At 46.7% G+C, this 18908-nt stretch overlaps 2 protein-coding genes across 9 annotated transcripts in view; one reads left to right on the top strand and one right to left on the bottom strand.

The window, feature by feature from the left end:
- Sfi1 (SFI1 centrin binding protein) overlaps window positions 1-18112 on the bottom strand; it is a 61835-nt gene extending 43723 nt beyond the window's left edge. The window contains exons 1-5 of one of the 4 annotated variants that reach the window (XM_045132397.1): window positions 18039-18112; window positions 6574-6697; window positions 4632-4781; window positions 3319-3390; window positions 993-1103 (exon numbers count right to left, since the gene is read on the bottom strand). In XM_045132397.1, the coding sequence (XP_044988332.1) occupies window positions 993-1103; window positions 3319-3390; window positions 4632-4781; window positions 6574-6596 (356 nt within the window). In that variant the 5' untranslated portion in view covers window positions 6597-6697; window positions 18039-18112. Of the gene's footprint in view, window positions 1-992; window positions 1104-3318; window positions 3391-4631; window positions 4782-6573; window positions 6698-12222; window positions 12341-18038 lie in introns of those variants that run through there. The other 3 variants (XM_045132396.1, XM_045132398.1, XM_045132400.1) reach the window with 3 other exon arrangements.
- Window positions 18113-18634: 522 nt separating this feature from the next.
- The window catches only part of Eif4enif1 (eukaryotic translation initiation factor 4E nuclear import factor 1), a 42253-nt gene continuing 41979 nt past the window's right edge, over window positions 18635-18908 (top strand). For 4 of the 5 annotated variants that reach the window (XM_045132960.1, XM_045132959.1, XM_045132958.1 and 1 more), the window contains exon 1: window positions 18635-18755. The gene's annotated coding sequence lies outside the window, so the exon portion shown is untranslated. Of the gene's footprint in view, window positions 18756-18813; window positions 18878-18908 lie in introns of those variants that run through there. The other variant, XM_045132957.1, reaches the window with a different exon arrangement.

Genomic DNA, 18908 nt, shown 5'->3' with positions numbered 1-18908 from the left:
TGCTTTTTTGTTTTGTTTTGTTTTGTTTTTCATGGTAGGTTCTTACTCTAGCCCAAGCTGACCTGAAACTCACTCTATAGCTGCAGACTCACCTCAAACAGTGACCCTCCTACCTCTGCCTCCCAAGTGCTAGCATTAAAGGTGTGTGCCACCATGCCCCACGAGTTTGCTTTTGCTAAATGGGATTTAAAGAGAACTAGAAAGCCCTCCAAAACATTGTTTCTTTTGACCAGAAATAGGAACAAAATAATTATTTGATAATATATAAAATCTTTACATCTGGAGATGGCTCAGCAGTTGAAATCTTTGAGGGCTGGGAGATAATTCAGATGGCAAAGCACTTGCCATCAAGCATGAGAACATGAACTCGATCCCCAGAACCTACATAAAAATACCAGGGATTAAAAAAAAAAATAGCGTGAGAATAAAAATACTTAGTAGCAGAGGCCAATAAGTTAAAAAGGAGACATAAAGGGTAGAGAAAGGAAGGGAGGAGGGTACTTAATAGGTTGATATTGTATATATGTAATTACAATGATTGTAATGGGGAGGTAATATGATGGAGAATGGAATTTCAAATGGGAAAGTGTGGGGGTGGGGAGGGAGGGAATTACCATGGGATATATTTTATAATCATGGAAAATGTTAATAAAAAAAGGCGTGTGCCACCATGCCCCCCCCCAAAAAAAAAAAATACCAGGGATGGTAGTGTTCGCCTGTGATTCCAGCACTGAGAAGGTAGAAACAAGTGGATTCTTGGGCTAGCTGGCTACCCAGTATAGCCTAAATGGTGAGCTCCAGGCCAATGAGAGACCCTGTCTCAAAGAATACCTAAGAACAATACTAGAGGTTTGTTGCCCTCTAGCTTACACACACACACACACACACACACACACACACACACACACAACGAACATGCATAGAAACATGTATGCACCACACGCCCACACCTGTACTGAAAAGGTGTGAAGTAATGGGACACAAGGTCTGACCTGTAGTGACAGTCTGCTCGAACACAGAGTTTCCATTCTCGCTGGGAAACCCACCATTGTTCCTTCCACTCTTCAAAGACCTTCTGGAGTATTCTCCGCTCATAGTAAAGCCTAAGGGAACAAGAAAAAAAAAAAAAAGACATCAGAAAGCTACCGCTGACACCTATTCCCACACCGCCATTACCCTCTCCCATCCAAGTACTAGCCAGGCACCACCCTGCTTAGCTTCTGAGAATGGACAAGATCAGCAGGTTCAGGGTGGCATGGCCGACCTTCTCAATGAAAAGCAAGCACCAGGGCCAAGGAAGGGGCTCAGGTGGTACAATGACTGTCAAGCCCTAGGTTTGACCCTTAAAACCATAGAAATTGGGTATGGTGACCCACATCTGTAATCCTACTACTGGGAAAATAGAAGCAAGGAGGACCAGAAGTTAGGTCATCCTTACCAATAGTCAGCTTGAAGCCAATCAGAGATACATGAGACCCTATCTCAACCCCCTCCCCACACCCACAAACTGGCTTACAAAGCTTTTTTTTTTAGTATTTATTTACTTGTTTGACACAGAGAGAGAGAGAATGAGAATGGGCAGGTCCTCCAGCCACTGCAAATGATCCCAGCACTCGGCAGGCAGAGGTAGGAGGATGGCTGTGAGTTTGAGGCCACCCTGAGACTAATTCCAGATCAGCCTGAGCTAGAGAGAGACCCTACCTTGAAACCCCAAAATAAATAAATGAAAAAGACTCCAGGCCAGGGAGGTGGCACATGCAGCACTGGGGAGGCAGAGGAAGGAGAATCACCATGAGTTTGAGGCCACCCTGAGACTACTTAGTGAGTTCCAGGTCAGCCTGGGCTAGAGTGAAACCCTACCTCGAAAAACTAAAAAAAGGAGAGAGAGACAGAGACAGAGAGACTCAGGCTCAAAAACAAGACCAGGTGCTGATGGCCCACTCTGGCCACCACAGGCCAGTGCCCCTGCTGCAGGCCATCAAGTGTGCTACAAGAACATATGCACACGTGTGTGCACACACACATACACAGTACAAGCACACCAGAAAGCAGGGAGCAGAGGCACTGGAGGGGGAGGGGCCATGAGCAGGGACTACGCACAGGATAATGTCAGCAGTGACCAGGGCCTCTGGAGCCCCTCCTTAAGCAGACACCCTGGTTTCTCTGAGGGAATGCTGAACCAGAAGAACTCTGGACTCTAGAATACAAGGCATAGCTTTAGAGACTGCCTTCACCAGAGTGTGGACAAGTAAGACAGTAAAAACCCTCCTTCTTGCCATGCTTATAACCACCCCTCCTCCTCAAGCCCACACCTCACCAGGAATTTGGAAGATTCCTCTCCTCTGTGGAAAAGTGGTCAGTAGAGGGAAAAGGCCTTCAAATATGTGCGCACACACACACACACACACACACACACACACACACACCTTCTAAAGGGAGGGTTTACACTATCTCTTAAATATGAATAGACAGCAGAGAATCTTTTGACATTTAAAGAAAGGCTCTAACATGTGACTAAAAGCAAAAAGAACCAGGCATGGTGACACACTCCTTTAATCCCAGGACTCAGGAGGCCAAGGTAGGAGGATTCTGTGAGTTCAAGGCCACCCTGAGACTACAGATTGAATTCCAAGTCAGCCTGGACTAGAGTGAGACCCTACCTCAAAAAAAAACAAAAAAAAAAAAACACTTTCCTGCAAATCCAATGACTTGGGCTTGATTCCCAGTACCTACATAAAGCTAGATGTACAAAGTGGTGCATGCATCTAGAGTCTGTTTGTAGTAGCTAGAGGCCCTGCTGCACCCATCTTCTCTCTCTCTCTCTCTCTCTCTCTCTCTCTCTCTCTCTCTCTGCTTGCAGATAACAAATTTTTTAAAATAACTTTATTTATTTGAGAGAGAGAAGAGGCAGAGTGAAAGAGAGAATAGGCGCACCAGAGCCTCCAGCCACTGCAAAGAAACTCCACATGGATGCGCCCACTTATGCCTCTGACTTACGTGGGTCCTGGGGAATCGAACCAGGGTCCTTAGGTTTCACAGGCAAATGCTTTAACCGCTAAGCCATTTCCCCAGCCCAGTAACAAAAATTTTTAACAAGACAACTTATTGCCAGGCATGGTGGCGCATGCTTTTAATCCTAGCACTTGGGAGGCAGAAGTAGAGGAATCGCCATGAGTTCGAGGCCACCCTGATAATATATAGTGAATTCCAGGTCAGCCTTGGGAGAACAGAAAAAGACAACTTGTTATACAGACGCGTAATACAGCATCAACATCGCGATGAGCTCAGCAGAAATTCAGCGTTCTGGCATACTACAACCTGGCTCTGGAGGGACGTACTCTTCCAAAAGTCATTTGAATCCATAAATACAAGAACTTTCTGGCCACACATCTGAAAGAAAAGAAAGAATATGAATATTTTAAACCTTCATCTGGAGCCAAGCATGGTGGCACACACCTTTAATCCCAGCACTCAGGAGGTGGAGGTGGAGGTAGGAGGATCGCCATGAGTTGAGGCGACCCTGAGACTACATGGTGAATTCCAGGTTAGCCTGAGCTAGAGCAAGATCCTACCTCGAAAAACCAAAAATAAATAAATAAATAATTAAACTTCATCTGCAGCTGGGGAGGTGGCTTAGCAGTTAAGGCACTTATTTGCAAAGCCAAAGGACCCATGTTCAATTCCCCAGGACCCATGTAAGCCAAATGCACAAGGTGGCACCTGCCTCTGGGGTTTGTTTGCAGTGGCTGGAGACCCTGGTGTGCCCATTCTTCACTGTGAACCCAACAGCAGAGACCATAACTTATGATCCCTCCAGTCCCTACCACAGAACCTGGCGTGTGCCCACAAACTTACAAAGTCATCTTTCTTGTTGATCTCTGGCTCATCTTAGAATACCCTTTGGCTGATTCCTTTTTTTTAGTTTTTCAATTCTTTCAAGTTAGGGTCTTGTTCTAACCCAGGCTGACCTGGAATTCACTATGTATTCTCAGGGTGGCCTTGAACTCACAGTGATCCTCCTACCTCTGCCTCCCAGGTGCTGGGATTTAAGGCATGCGCCGCCACACCAGGCTGATTCTTGCATTATCCTTCAGGTCTGAGCTAACCGTGCTAAGGCACAACTGGAGCACATGGGTGAAATCACTCAGTGACAAATTCCATTTTTACAGAGTCCTAAATACTTTTTCGTTTTGTTTTGTTTTCTGAGGTAGGGTCTTACTCGAGGCCAGACACAAATCCCTAGAATTCACTATGTAGTCCCAGACTGGCCTCAAACTCTCAGCAATCCTCCTATCTCAGCCTGGGATTAAACGTGTGCACCACCATGCCCGGCATAAGTATCTTTTTTTTACCAGATCATTCCACTGTGAAGAGTGGGCACCAAGTTCTCCAACTAACTAACATAAAAAAAATAAGAAGGAAACCAGACGTGGTGGCACACACCTTTGATCCCAGCCCTTGGGAGGCAGAGGTAGGAGGATCGCTGTGAGTTCAAAGCCACCCTGAGAATACATAGTGAATTCCAGGTCAGCCTGGGCTAGAATGAGACCCTACCTTGGGGGAAAAAAAAATGAAAAATAAGAAGAGCAAAAGAAAACTTCCCACTGGTTTGTGACTTCTCAGAAGCTTACCTTAAGTGCAAATCTCTTAACCGGCCCTTTTCTGAAATATGATATTGCACTGAAGCAGACCTTCTAGGAAATTCCCTCTGGATGCCAGATAGGGCAGACTTCTTCAAGGGCAGTGCCTTTGGAAAGTAAGGTTTCTTAGCCAGGCCATCCCTAAAAGTCCATAAATTTCAGCAGAGATAAGAAGAGAAAAAAAAATTACCTCTTAATGTAATACAAACATCTTTTAACATACTAGCAAAGTTCACTTGATATGAGTATTGAAACTAATAATAACTATGCAAGAAGACAGGAAGCAGGCTGACCTCCAACTGAGGTACCTGTTTAGTAGGCTTTACTAGGTCAGCTCTGTGTCCAAATTATAGTGACAGGAGTCACTAGGCCTAACGCATTTTTTATTATGTGGAATTTTAAACAATATTTTATTAATTTATTTGAAAATAGACACAAAGGGGGAAAGAGAGACAGACAGACAGAATAGGCATGCCAGGGCCCCTTGCCACTGCAAACAAACTACAGACACATATATCACTTTGTGCCTATGGCTTTATGTGGGTACTTGGGAATTGAAACTGAGCTATCAAGATTTGCAAGTAAATGCCTTTAACACCTGAGCCATCTCTCCAGCCCTTATATGGACTTTTTTGGGGGGAAGGGAGATTTTGAGGTAGGGTCTCAGACTGCCCAGGCTGACCTGGTATTAACTATGTAGTCTCAGGGTGCCCTCCAACTCACAGCAAACTCACTGCTGGGATAAAGGCATGCGCCACCACGCCTGGCTATATATGGAATTCTAAAGAGAATCATTTACAGGTTGAAAACATGTTCCTTGATATATGGCACAGTTAGGCAGTCTGGGAGTGGTGGAGTCATGCCTGCCATGCACAAAGTCCTAGGTTTAGTACTTTTGCAGAGAAATAAAAACAAAAACAACAGCAACAACAATAATAAGCCATATAATTGTTTTTGGCCTTTTCAGGTAGGGTGTTGCTCTGGCCCTGGCTGACCTGGAATTTACTCTATAGTCTCAGGGTAGCCTGAAGCTCACAGGACCCTCCTACCTCTACCTCTCGAATGCTTGGGAGTGCTGGGATAGAGTGTGACTCTGCCTCAAAAAATCAAAACAAAACAAAACAAAAAAAATTCTCCTGGACCCCAGTTCGAGGCTCAACTTCCCAGGACCCACATTAGCCAGATGCACGAGGGGGCACACACATCTGGAGTTCATTTGCAGTGGCTGGAGGCCCTGGCGTGCCCACTCTCTATCTCTACCTGCCTCTTTCTCTCTGTGTCTGTCTGTCACTATCAAATAAATAACTAAATAATTTTTAAAAAATTCCCCTGGATCTGTGAGCGTCAAAAAATATTTCTTCCGGGCTGGAGAGATGGCTTAGCGGTTAAGCGCTTGCCTGTGAAGCCTAAGGACCCCGGTTCGAGGCTCGGTTCCCCAGGTCCCACATTAGCCAGATGCACAAGGGGGGCGCACACGTCTGGAGTTCGTTTGCAGAGGCTGGAGGCCCTGGCATGCCCATTCTCTCTCTCCCTCTATCTGTCTTTCTCTCTGTGTCTGTCACTCTCAAATAAATAAATAAAAATTTTTTTAAAAAATATTTCTTCCTTCATAACTGTGCATGGTTTGAAAGTTCATCTTAACAATATAAAACTGTACACTATAGAATTCTATATAACTGGGGTTTTTTGTTTGTTTGTTTCTTTTGTTTTATTTATTTATTTATTTGTTTGTTTCTGTTTTTTCTTTTCTTGAGGTAGGGTCTCACAGTAGCTCAGGCTGATCTGGAATTCACTATGTAGCCTCTGAATGGCCTCAAACTCACGGCGATCCTATTTCTGCCTCCCGAGAGCTGGAATCAAAGGCGCGTACCACCGTAGGTGTGGATAGCGGCCTTCCACTTTAGTTGTCCTCTTGCCGTGTTCTGTCCCTTACCTTGAGCTAGTCTTCTCTTCCATTCTCTGCAGAGCTCCCCAGGTGGAAATTCAAGCAATGGTTAATGTGTATTTCTCAGTAAATGGTTTAATGATGAATCAGACTCTTTGTCTTCCTCTTCTAACTACAAGAAAAGGGATACAAGAGTCAATTACCTGCAAACTCACAGGAGCCACATTGCTAAACAGCTGCCTGCCAGCACTTGTTTCCTGTTCTTCACCTTCTTTAATTTAATACTAGGTGAGCATGGAAGGTCTCTCGCTTTTTTACTTATTTATTAGTTATTAGAGAAGGGGAGGGAGAAAAAGAGAGAGAGAGAGAGAGAGAGAGGAGAGAGAGAGAGGATGGGCACGCCACTACCACCAGTACCTCCAGCCACTGCAAATGAACTCCAGACGCATGCGCCACCATGTGCATCTGGCTTCAATGAGACCTGAAGAGCCGAACCTGGGTCCTTAAGCTTCATAGGCATGTGTCTTAACCACTATCTCTCCAGCTACTTTTTTCTTTTTTTTTTTTTTCTAGAATGTCTTTTCTTCTTGTTTCTGATAATTTTTATTGAAAACTTCCATATTCTTTTTTAACTATAGTGTTAACAAAGTTGTTTGGGGGAAGAAATTGAGTAAAGGAAATGTTGAGGGAGGGCTAAATCTAAAAGGATATAAATAAATCATATAGAAACCTACTTTTTGTTTATTTTTATTATTATTATTTTTTGTTTGTTTGTTTTTTCGAGGTAGGGTCTCATTCTAGCCCAGGCTGACCTGGAACTCACTATGGAGTCTCAGGGTGGCCTCGAACTCATAGTGATCCTCCTACATCTGCCTCCCGAGTGCTGGGATTAAAGGCGTGTGCCACCACGCCCGGCAAAACCTACTTTTTTGGACAATGGAACACTCAGGAGCCATAGATTGTTGCTAGAAAATTTTCAGTGCCAGGGATGGGATACCTTCCCATGAGTTGTTGGCCAGGGAGGTCCCTGATGCCTCCAAAACATTATAGGCCACTGCTGAGTCCCTTGGTTTCCAGCCAGGAATAGATGGTAAGACCCTATTGATGAAGACTCCACACACTTGGGCTGCAAGGCCACTGAGAAATCCTGCTGGAACTGAGCTGATAACCTCCTCCATGTAGACCAGCTGACAGAAAGCTGGAAATCATTCTGCATGCAATTCAATGGAAAAGAGAGAAATCCCCAGTGAAGATACTCAACAGTGAACATTGCAAGCCTTAAATTTGGCCAGCCAGGCCAAATGAGCCAACGAGTGCAATAGTGGCTTATGTGTCACGGTGGAAACCAACTACCCTCTAATTGGATTACAGGCCTGCTCCATGGGAGGGAATACATCCCTGATACTGAAAACTTAAAACAGGGGTAATCATGAGCCATAGAGGGGTGTAACATCTGCTGCTGTCTGGCTAAATGTATATACTAGGCTTATCAAACTGCCTAGTAAGCACTTCTCTTAATGTTCATACCCATATATTAATGCTACTCTCACTTTTGGTAGAGAACCTTCTCTTTTCAGATGGCAGTGACCTTTGGATGATTCAGAAGGCATCATGCTCCTCCAGACACAAAATGGCCTGGATATCCACGACCTCACAGTGCCTGACACTACCTACACAAGACCATCATAATAGAAGGGAAAGATCATGACATCAAAATAAAAGACTGATTGAGAGGGGGAGAGGATATGATGGAGAGTGGAGTTTCAAAGGCGAAAGCGGGGGTAATGAGGGAATTACCATGGAATATTGTTTACAATCATGGAAGTTGTCAATAAAAAATAAATTAAAAAAACAAAGTTACATTTGGGGCTCGAGAGATGGCTTAGCAGTTAAAGACGCTTGCCTGTAAAATCTAAGGAGCCAAGTTCAATTTCCCAGTACCCACATAAGCCAAATACACATGGTGACACATAGATATGAAGTTCGTTTGCAGTGACTAGAGGCTCTGTAGCACCTATTCCTGTCCCTCCCCCAGACACACTTTTCTCTCTCTCAAATAAATACTTTAAAATATTTTTTAAAGCTGTTTTTCAAGGTCCGGGTTAAAAAAAAAAAAGCTGTTTTTCATAAAGGAAGGGATGGGAGAGGGTTAATCAAAATCTAAGAGGGTATGAATAAGTCAGATGGAAACCTACCTACATTTTTGGATGATGGCACATCCAGAAGCCATATATTGTTACTAGAAAATTTTCAGTGCCAGAGATGGGATACCTTCCAGTGAGTTGTTGGCCAGTTAGGTCACTGATACGCCCAAAACATTAAAGGCATTGCCAACGCTCTTGGTTTCCCTCCACGAATACATGGTAAGACCCTTCTTCAGCAGAAGAGTCCACAAGACTGGGCTGCAAGGTCACTGAGAAATCCTGCTGGAGCTGAGCTGAAAACCTCATGTAGAAAACCAGCTGACAGAAAGCTGGAAAAAGCTACACTGCATGCAGCTCCATGGGAGAGAGAGGCCATCAGTGGGGTTAATCAACAGTGGACACTGCAAGCCTTAAGTTGGGTCAGTCAGGCCACATGAGCCAACGGGTACAATAGTGGTATGTCTGTTATGGGGCAAACCAACTGCCCTCTAATTTGACTGGAGGCCTACTCCACGGGAGGGAATGCATGCCTGATACTGAAAACCTATGACAGGGGAAGTCAGGAACCCTAAGGGTTATATATAACGTCTGTTAGTGTCTTGCTAAATGTATATACTATGCTCACCAACTGCCTAGTATACACTTTTCTTGATGTTCACACCAATATGGAAATGCTACTCTCACTTTTGGTTAGAGAAGCTTCTCTTTTCAGATGGCAGTGATCTCTCAGATGACTCAAAAGACACCATAGTGCTGGCTGGAGAGATGGTTTAATGGTTAAGGCATTTGTCTGCAAAGCCAAAGGATCTTGGTTCAATTCTCCAGGACCCATGTAAGCCAGATGCACAAGGGAGCACACGTGTCTGGAGTTCATTTGCAGTGGCTGGAGGCCCTGGTGGGCCCAGTCTCTCTCTCTGCCTCTTTATCTCTCTCTCTCTCAAATAAATAAATAAATAAATAAAAATATATTAAAAAAAAAAGACACCATAGTGCTGAGAAGTGACAGAGTGCTCAGCACTGAAACATCTCTATCATATCTCCCAAGGCTCAGGGTCCATTGTGAAAGAGGTGGCAGAAAGAATTTTTAAGAGCCAAAAAAGGGTAGGAATCCTTACAATGCACTCTGCCAGACACAAAATGGTCTGGATATCCCTAAGCTTGCAGTGCCTGCTAGTACCTACACAAGACCATTATAATAGGAAGAAAAGATGATGACATCAAAATAAAAGACAGGCTGATTAAGAGGGGAAGGGGATAATGATGGAGAGTAGAGTTGTGAAGGGAAAAGTTGGGGGGAAGGAATTATAATGGTTGGTTGTCTATAATTATGGGAAGTTGTCAATAATAAAAAAAATCTTTCTTTTTTTTTTTTTTTTTTTTGCTTTTTCAAGGTAGGGATTCACCATGTAGTCTCAGGGTGGCCTTGAACTCATGGCAATCCTCCTACCTCTGCCTCCGTAGTGATGGAAATGAAGGTGTGCAACACCACACCTGGATAAAATATTTTTTTAAAGTTGTTTTCACCCATTCTGTGTCTCTTCAACCCTCTATCTGCCACTTCCTCCCTCTCTCTCTCTCTCTCTTGTAAACAAATAAATTATTTAAAAACAAAGATATTAGTATTGGAGAGATGGCTTACAGTTAATGCGCTTGCCTGCAAATCCTAAGGACCCAGGTTTGTACCTACATAGGCCAGATACAAAAGATGGCGCATACATATGGTGCCCATTTATAGTTTCTAGAGGTCCTGGTATGCCCACTCTCTCTCAAATAATTTTTTTTAATTTTTAAATTTTTATTTATTTGAGAACAACAGAGAGAGAAAGAGGCAGCGAGAAAGAGGGAGGGAGAATGGTTGCGCCAGGGCCTCCAGCCACTGCAAACGAACTTCACATGTGTGTGCCCCCTTGTGCATCTGGCTTACGTGGGTACTGGGGAATCAAGCCTCAAACCAGGGTCCTTATGCTTTAAAGGCAAGCACTTAACCACTAAGCCATCTCTCTAGCCCATCTAATAAATAAATATTTTTAATGTAATGAAAGAAAGAGACAGAGAACAGATACACATAAAGAAAAGGACATTAAATGAAAGAGGCAAGGGCAACATTGATTCCTCTACAAGTCAGGAAATGCCAAAGGTTGTTGGCAACACCACAAGCTAAAAGTATGGAAGCAATTCTCCCCTAGGCCTTCAGAGACACGACAACTTAACTGCAGAAGTATGAAAGAATGAAATTCTATTGCTTTGAGCTTCCAAGTTGATGGCACAGGCATTGAGAAAAGTACACCAGCAGTTAGACTAACAAGTAAGATTTCAGTGTATGTGGCAAGCTAACAAAATGAACATGTCCTATGAAGAACCACTGTGATACACTTGTACTGATATTTGCTTTGAAAAAATAAAGTCGGGCAGTAGCAGTTAAGGTGCTTGCCTGCAAAACAAAATAATGCAGGTGAGATTCCCCAGTACCCATGTAAAACCAGGTGCTCAAAGTGGTGCATGCATGCATCGGGAGTTCCTTTGCAGTGGCTAGAGGCCCTGGAATGCCCATTCATATTCATTCTCTCTCTCCCTCTCTTAAAAATAATTTTTAAAAATATTTTGGCCGGGCATGATGATGCATGCCTTTAATCCCAGCACTCGGGAGACAGAGGTAGGAGGATCACCATGATTTGGAGGCCACCCTAAGACTACATAGTGAATTCCAGGTCAGCCTGGACCCGAGTGAGACCTTACCTGGAAAAAACAAAAAATGAAAAGAATAAAGTTGCCAGGCATGGTGGTACATGCCTTTAATCCCAGCACTCTGTAGGCAGAGGTAGGATGATCACTATGAGTTTGAGACCCGCCTTGACTATTGAGTGAATTCCAGGTCAGCCTGGGGTACTGGGGGGGGGGGGGTGCAGAATAGGCGCACCAGGGACTACTGCCACTGCAAAAGAACTCCAGTCTCAGGCGCCACTTTGTACATCTTTTACCCTGGTCGTCAGGCTTTGCTAGCAAGTGCCTTTAACAAGTCTCCAGCCCAATGAATTGCACTGTTTTAATACACCCACGTCAGCAGCTACTAATCACCATTTTATACTTGGGATGTTCAAGCTCATCGGTAAGGGTGGAACACTGTTCATGAATTACACCTTCGGGAGAGGATTCATGGCCTGAATGCCCTGGCACCTCATCGCCCAGTGGGTATCCTCTGGATCTACGTACACCCCTGATGGGAGCCACCTAGGCTAATAAGCCTTTGCGCAGGCTGGGGCCCGAGCACCACCTGTGAGCGCACTACACCCGCGGAACGATGCTGCGACCAGGGGCCGCGGGACCAGACGCAGGCGCAGCCAGGCCGCGGAGGGTGAGTGGGCTGCGAGCCCTGCGCCTCCGGGCCCGGAGCAGAGCGCCTCGCGGATAGACAGCAGCAGCATCTACGCTTCTAAAGGAGGCAGACGAAGGTCCTACGGAAAGCCACGGGGCTCAGTTCCGAAGCGCCCGCGCTCACTGCGGGCTTCACCGCAGGAGGGCAAGCCCGAGAGGACCGTAAGGCCTGGCCTTGTACCTGAGGAAGCCGGGTCGTCCCGGAAGTCGCCGCGAGAGCCTGCGGACCCCCAAACCCACCCCGAAGGGTCCACTCGCGACCTCGAAGATCCACGCCCGACGGCCTTTGCGTTTCCCGCGCCGCCGAAGGACGCCGGCCCCGCCCCCGTCTCCAAGGCAACGCGGCGCGCGTAGACGCCCCGCCCCGGAAGCCTCCGACGGCACGCCTCCCTTCTGCGGCTGCGCGGTTGTTGGGAGCTTCCTGTAGGTGGGTGGCTGGGCGGGCGAGCGGAAAGGCCGCCTGGCCAGTCCACTGGGGACCTCCTGGCTCCTTGAACCCTCTTGGAAGCGGTTTCGGAATCCAACTGATGGGGGTTGAGTCTTCAGTCGGTAGACACATAGGATGGAAAGTTGTTGGTTGGCGCACGCCCGCAGTCCCAGTACGCCCAGTACTAAAGAGGGCTGAGGCATTTCTAGGCCAGCCAGGCCTGCATCGCAAGACCCTGTCGCTAATATAAAATTAAATTAAAAAAGAAAAACTTCCCGATCTCCTGGCTCTGGTTCTTCGTGGTTCGCAGCGAGTACGTGGACCAGAGAGATTGCAACAACTTTAGGATGAAGAGGGTGTTGGTGGGGGGTCTTGTAACCTTAAAACTAGAATCATAAACCAGGCGTGGTGGTGTACGCTTTTAATCCCAACACTTGGGAGTTCGAAGGCATCCTAGTACTTCAGAGTAAGATCCAGATCGAAAAAAAAAAAAAAAAAAAAAGCATTGATTGGCCAGCTATGGGGTTGTACACCTATAATCCCAGCACTCCAGAGGCTGATGCAGGGTATTTGCCTCCGTTCCAGACCAGCCAAGGCTACATAATTCAAGGTCTATGTAGCAAGACCCTGTCTCAAAAAAATAAACAAGGCGCTGGAAGGAGGGCTTATCAGTCAAAGCACTGTGCCCGCAAAGCCAAAGGACCTAGATTCCATTACCCAGGACCCACATAAGCCAGATGCATAAGGTGATGCGTGCGACTGCAGTTTGTTTGCAGTGGCTGGAGACCCGGGCACATCCATTGCTCTGTCTCTCAAAAGAAAAAAATTAAAATTAAAAAAAAAGTTAAACCAGGCATGGTAGCCCATGTCTTTAATCCCAGCACTCCAGAGGCAAAGGTTGGAGGCCACCCTGCAACTTCCTAGTGAATTCCAGGTCAGCATGGGCTAGAGAGTGAGACGCTACCTGGGGGGGAGGGGGGGTTCGAAAATTGGGCTGGGGAGATGGTTTAGCAGTAAGGTGCTTGCCTGCAAAGCCAAAGGGCCTTGGTTTAATTCCCCAGGACCCAGTTAAGCCAGACGCACAAGGTGGCACCTGCGACTGGAGTTCATTTGCAACGGCTGGAGGCCCTGGCATGCCATTCTTTTGTCTCTTTCACAAAATAAATAAATAAATAAAAATACATTTTTAAAAAGTTTGAAGCCCAGAATGGTGGCTCACACCTCTAATCCCAGCACTAGGAAGATTGAGGTAGAAGGATCACTTGTGAGTTCAAGGGCACCCTACAACTTCCTAGTGAATTCCAGGTCAGCCTGGGCTAGAGTGAGACCCTACCTCGAAGAAACAAACAAAAATTTGAAAATTGAGTTTAGCTGGGGATGGTGGCATATATGCCTGTAATTCCAGCATTTGGGAGGTAGAGAAAGGAGGATCAGAAGTTCAAGTCCAGACTAAGCAACAGCCTGAGTTTGTAACCCAGTGCCTGGGGGGCAGAGTGCTTTCTCCTACATTTCATTTCAGAGTCAAAGAGGATCAGTCTTATTTCTTCCAGCTTTAGGCACCTGAATCACAATGAGAAAGGTTTCTTATTTTGCTTTTTTTAGTGCTGAGGATGAAACCTGGAAATTGAGGAGGCTCAGTAAGCACTCTACCACTGAGCAACATCTCTAGCCCCACAAACTACCTTTTTTTTTTTTTTTTTTTTCAGATAGTCTCACTCTAACCCACACTGAACTGGACCTCACTCAGGCTGGCCTCGAACTCACACTGTTCCTCCTACCACTGCCTCACAAGTGCTGGGATTAAAGGCATGCGCCACCACAACCTGCCAACTTTTGTTGTCAACAATTTTTGTGTCAGTTTTTGCCTTCTACCTTTTGAAACATTGCCCTTTTTGAGCTTCCAGAAAATTGTCCTGTCTCTGCCTCCCTTCTGGAAGTAGGTGTGCTGAAATTGCAGAAACCTTCTACTGCTTCTGGCTTTTTATTTTTATTTATTTATTTATTTTGGTTTTTCAAAGTAGGGTCCCACTTTAGCTCAGGTTGACCTGTAATTCACTATGGAGTCTCAGGGTGGCCTCAAACTCATGGCAATCCTCCTACCTCTGCCTCCCGAGTGCTGGGATTAAAGGCGTGAGCCACCATGCCCAGATCTTTTTTCTTTTAATGACAGAGAATTGGTGCATCAGGGCCTGCAGCCCCTGCAATCGAACTCTAGATGCATGTGCCCCCTTGTGTGCAAGTGTGACTTTGCACACTTGAGTCACTGCATCTGGCTTACCTAGGACCTGGAGAGTTGAACATGAGTCCTTAGGCTTTGCAGGCAAGCACCTTAACTGGTAAGCCATCTCTCCAGCCCTGCTGATGGCCTTTATGTGGGATTGAAACTCAGGTACTCAAGAGTTGCAAAGCAAACACCTTTTTTTTTTTTAATCCACAGAATTATCTCACCAGCTCTGTGTAAGGCTTTTTACCCACCTTGTCTTGACAAGTGCCAATGGGTTCTCATCTCAGATTTTCATAAAAAGACCGGGCATGTTGGCACACACCTTTAATCCCAGCACTTGGGAGGCAGAGGTAGGAGGATCTCTGTGAGTTCGAGGCCAACCTGCGACTACATAGTTAATTCCAGGTCAGCCTGGACCAGAATGAGACCCTACCTCGAAAAAACAAAAAAAAAAATTTTTTTTTTCATTAAAAGAAAACCAAAACCAAGGATAAAATACAGTGCCTAATCTTGCACTGTTAGAAACAAAGTGCGAAGGACAAACTTATGCAGTGGAGGGAGTAACTGGAATACTTTGGCTGCAGACCAGATCACCTTAACTCAGGGCTTGTGCCACTACAGAAAAGTGATAATCAGACAAGTGGTTGGAGTCATTCTTCCATGGAAGTGACAATAGGGATGGGTAGTCTGGGTCATTCCAGGAATGTGGTCATTGGGAGGGGTGACTGGGTCACTCTTGGGAAACCAGGGTTACAATGTAATGGCAGAGTCCAAAAATGGGAATGAGAAAGGCAGCCTGAATTACAACTTTCTCTGCTTCTTGCCTGCAGAGAGGAGATTTGAAACCAAGGAAGAAAGGTCAGACCCCCTTTTTTTCAAAGCCAACCTGCACTACATAGTGAAACCTTGTCTCAAACAAAAGGATTGTAAACCAGGCATGGTGGTGCATGCCTTTAATCCCAGCATTTGGGAGGCAGAGGTAGGAGGATTGCTGTGAGTTCAAGCCACCCTAAGACTACAACGTTCATTACAGGTCAGCCTGGGCCAGAGTGAGACACCTCCTCAAGAAAAGAGACAAGAAAGATTGTAAGATTTTAATTAGTATTTAAAACACGGGCTGGAGAGGTGGCTTAATGGTTAAGTGCTTGCCTGTGAAGCCTAAGGGCCCCAGTTCGAAGCTTGATTCCCCAGGACCCACGTTAGCCAGATGCACAAGGGGGCGCATGCATCTGGAGTTCATTTGCAGTGGCTGGTGGCCCTGGCGCACCCATTCTCTCTCTCTCTCTCTCTCTGTCACTCTCAAATAAATAAATAAATAAATAAATAAATAAAAAACAAAAAAAAAAGTGTGGGGGGAACCCACTTACTGGTGTTTTCTGTTGTCAAGTCTCACAAGTGAGAGCTTAGTAATCCTTTGGTAGCTAACCTCATACCTTCCCAAGTGATATTCAAATACCACATTGCCCAGACTGGCCTCGAACTCCTGCTCTCCGGCTCCTAAATAGCTGGGATTACATGCATACACCAGATTCAGTTTAGTTGGTCTTTTGAGAAGTTTACTCTCCTCCCCAAAATCACTTCACACCAACTCTAAGCGGTTCACAGTATTCCTGCAGCCCAGGCTCACACGTGACCTTAGCAAGCAGTTTTTGCCGCTATCGTTTGTGACTTGGTACCTCCTTTCAATTTGAGTCTCACTTGTGTTATGTATTTTATACTAGGCTCATTCCCCAATGCTTAACACTCACCGGGACAGACTTAGAAAGAGAGTAAGACTATGGGCAAGAGAGAGTTATTTCTTTTCTTTTTTCTTTTTCAAAAAAGCCATTTTTTTAATGTTTATTTATTTATTTACTTGAGAAAGAGGCAGAGGGCGGTAAGAGAGAGAATGGGCATGCCAGGGCCTCCAACCACTGTAATCAAACTCCAAACACTCCAGGTGTCACCTTGTGCATCTGGCTTATGTGGGTCCTGGGGAGTCAAACCTTTGTCTTTTGGGTTTTTTATTAACAACTTCCATGATTATAAAAAATACCCCGTGGTAATACCCTCCCTCCCCCCCCCCCACTTACCCCTTTGAAACTCCATTCTCCATCATACTCCCTCCCCAGGTCCTCTGGTTTTGCAGGGCAAGTGCCTTAACCACTAAGCCATGTCCCCCTCCCCCCCTTTTTTTAAATTTTATTTATTTATTTAAGAGCGACAGACAAAGAGGCAAATAGAGAGAATGGGCGAGCCAGGGCCTCCAGCCACTGCAAACGGAACTCCAGACCCGTGTGACCCCTTGCGCATCTGGCTTACGTGGGTCCTGGAGAATCTAGCCTCCAAGGTAGGGGGGGGGGAGTCCTTAGGCTTCACAGACAAGCGCTTAACCGCTAACCCATCTCTCTAGCCCTTTTAAATTTTTTTAAATTATTCGTTAGAGACGGATGGGGAGAGAGAGGATGGGCAGCCAGGGCCTCTAAGTCACTGCAAACTGAACTTCAGATGCATGCAGCACGATGGGCATCTGGCTAACATGCAACCTGGAGAATCAAGCCTGGGTCCTTAAGCTTCGCAGGCAAGTGTCTTAACTGCTAAGCCATCTCTCCAGCCTCCCCACCCCCAACTTTTTTTTTAATTTTAGAGAGAAACAGAGACATAGAGAATTGGCATACCAAGGTCTCAGCCACTGCAATTGAACTCGGGAAGCTTGTGCCACCTAAGGGGCATGTGCGACCTTGCGCATGCATCACCTTATGGTGTCTGGCTTACGTGGAGATGGATCTTGACAGTCCAACCTGGGTCCTTCAAACGCATGCAAGCGTCTTAACCACTAAGTCATTCTCTCCAGCCCGAATGAATTTTCTCTTGCTTTTTATCTGTTATCAAAGGCAACTGTCTAGTGCACACATCCCCTTTTCTCTCCTCACCTCTTAAATTTTTTTTTTTTTTAGATTTTTATTATTTGTTTGAGACAGAGAGAGAATGGGCTAGCCAGAGCCTCTAGCCACGGCAAACGACCTCCAGACTCATGCGCCACCATGTGCATCTGGCTTATATGGGTCCTTAGACTTCGCAGGCATGCGCCTTAACTGCTAAGCCATCTCTCCAGCACCCCCCCCCTTTTTTTTTTTTCGCGGTAGGATCTCGTTCTACCCTAGGTTGGCCTAGAAGTCACAGCGATCCTTCTACCTCTGCCTCCCCGTGGTGTTAAAAGCGTGCGCCCGGCACCACAGAGCATTAAACTTAAATTTGTTTTTAAAAAGTAATTATGACAAGTTTGCTTATTAATGGATCAACTCCTAGTTCTTGTCCTCCTAAGTTCAGGTGCCATTTCAGAAATAGCAAAAGAAAAGATTTTTACCCAAGAGCGTATCAATAGCAAGAGGAGGTGGGGGGAAACACCAACAAATGCCGAGCTTCCCCCAACTCGAGTTCCCACCGCAAACCCCTTAAGACTTAGGGTGATCAGGCCTCCCCATCCGGCCAGACCCAGGCCCACCAAAACAGCCGCGGTCCCAGCGCAGCGGCGTGGCGCGGATCTGGGGCCGCGGCCCCGCCCTCGTTTCGCGTGGGAACTCGGGGCCCTTCATGGAGCTGTCCAGGGCGATTGCCTGCGCGCCCGAACGCGGGCTTCTTCGGTCCCGGCCTTGTCCTCCTCTCTTCAGCCGCCGTCTCCCTCCAGCCCGTTGTCTTCTCGCCGCTGGCGCGGCGCAGGAAGGCCCAGAGCTCGGGGAACATGCCGCTAACGATTCCCTCTCCTATCTGGCACCGCGGCGGCCGCCTCACAGGCCGGCGCACGGCGCGAAGGTGGTGCTTGGGGGAGGGGGCGTCCCGGAGCGCGCAGGGGGTTATTAAGCGGGAGGAGGGGAGGGGGGGGGACACGGAGAGGAGGGGCGGGCCGCAGTTACGGCGGCTGACGAGAGACAATCCCAGCGGGTTGGGGGAGGGAGGGGGGGAAAAAGCCCGAAAGCGAAGGCCGCGGGAAGCACAGGGCTTGGGACTGGACCCGGTGGTGGACTGGGCGAGGAGCGGCGACCCAGACACAGGGCCGCCCAGCGGCGGAGGCCCCGAGTTAAGGGTACGGCGGCTGCACGGTCCGGAGGCGGGGTGGAGTGGGCTGACGGGGGGCACGCCGTGGGCCGGGGCCTGCGTGTGGACGGAGAGGGGCTGCGGGTGCTATGCTGCCGCCGCCGGGGTCGCGTGCGTGAGCTCGGGCAGCAGGGAGCGCGCG

Source organism: Jaculus jaculus, chromosome 13 (assembly GCF_020740685.1).
Source record: "Jaculus jaculus isolate mJacJac1 chromosome 13, mJacJac1.mat.Y.cur, whole genome shotgun sequence".
Taxonomy (NCBI): Eukaryota; Metazoa; Chordata; class Mammalia; order Rodentia; family Dipodidae; genus Jaculus; species Jaculus jaculus.
This window is presented reverse-complemented; position numbering and strand designations above follow the sequence as displayed.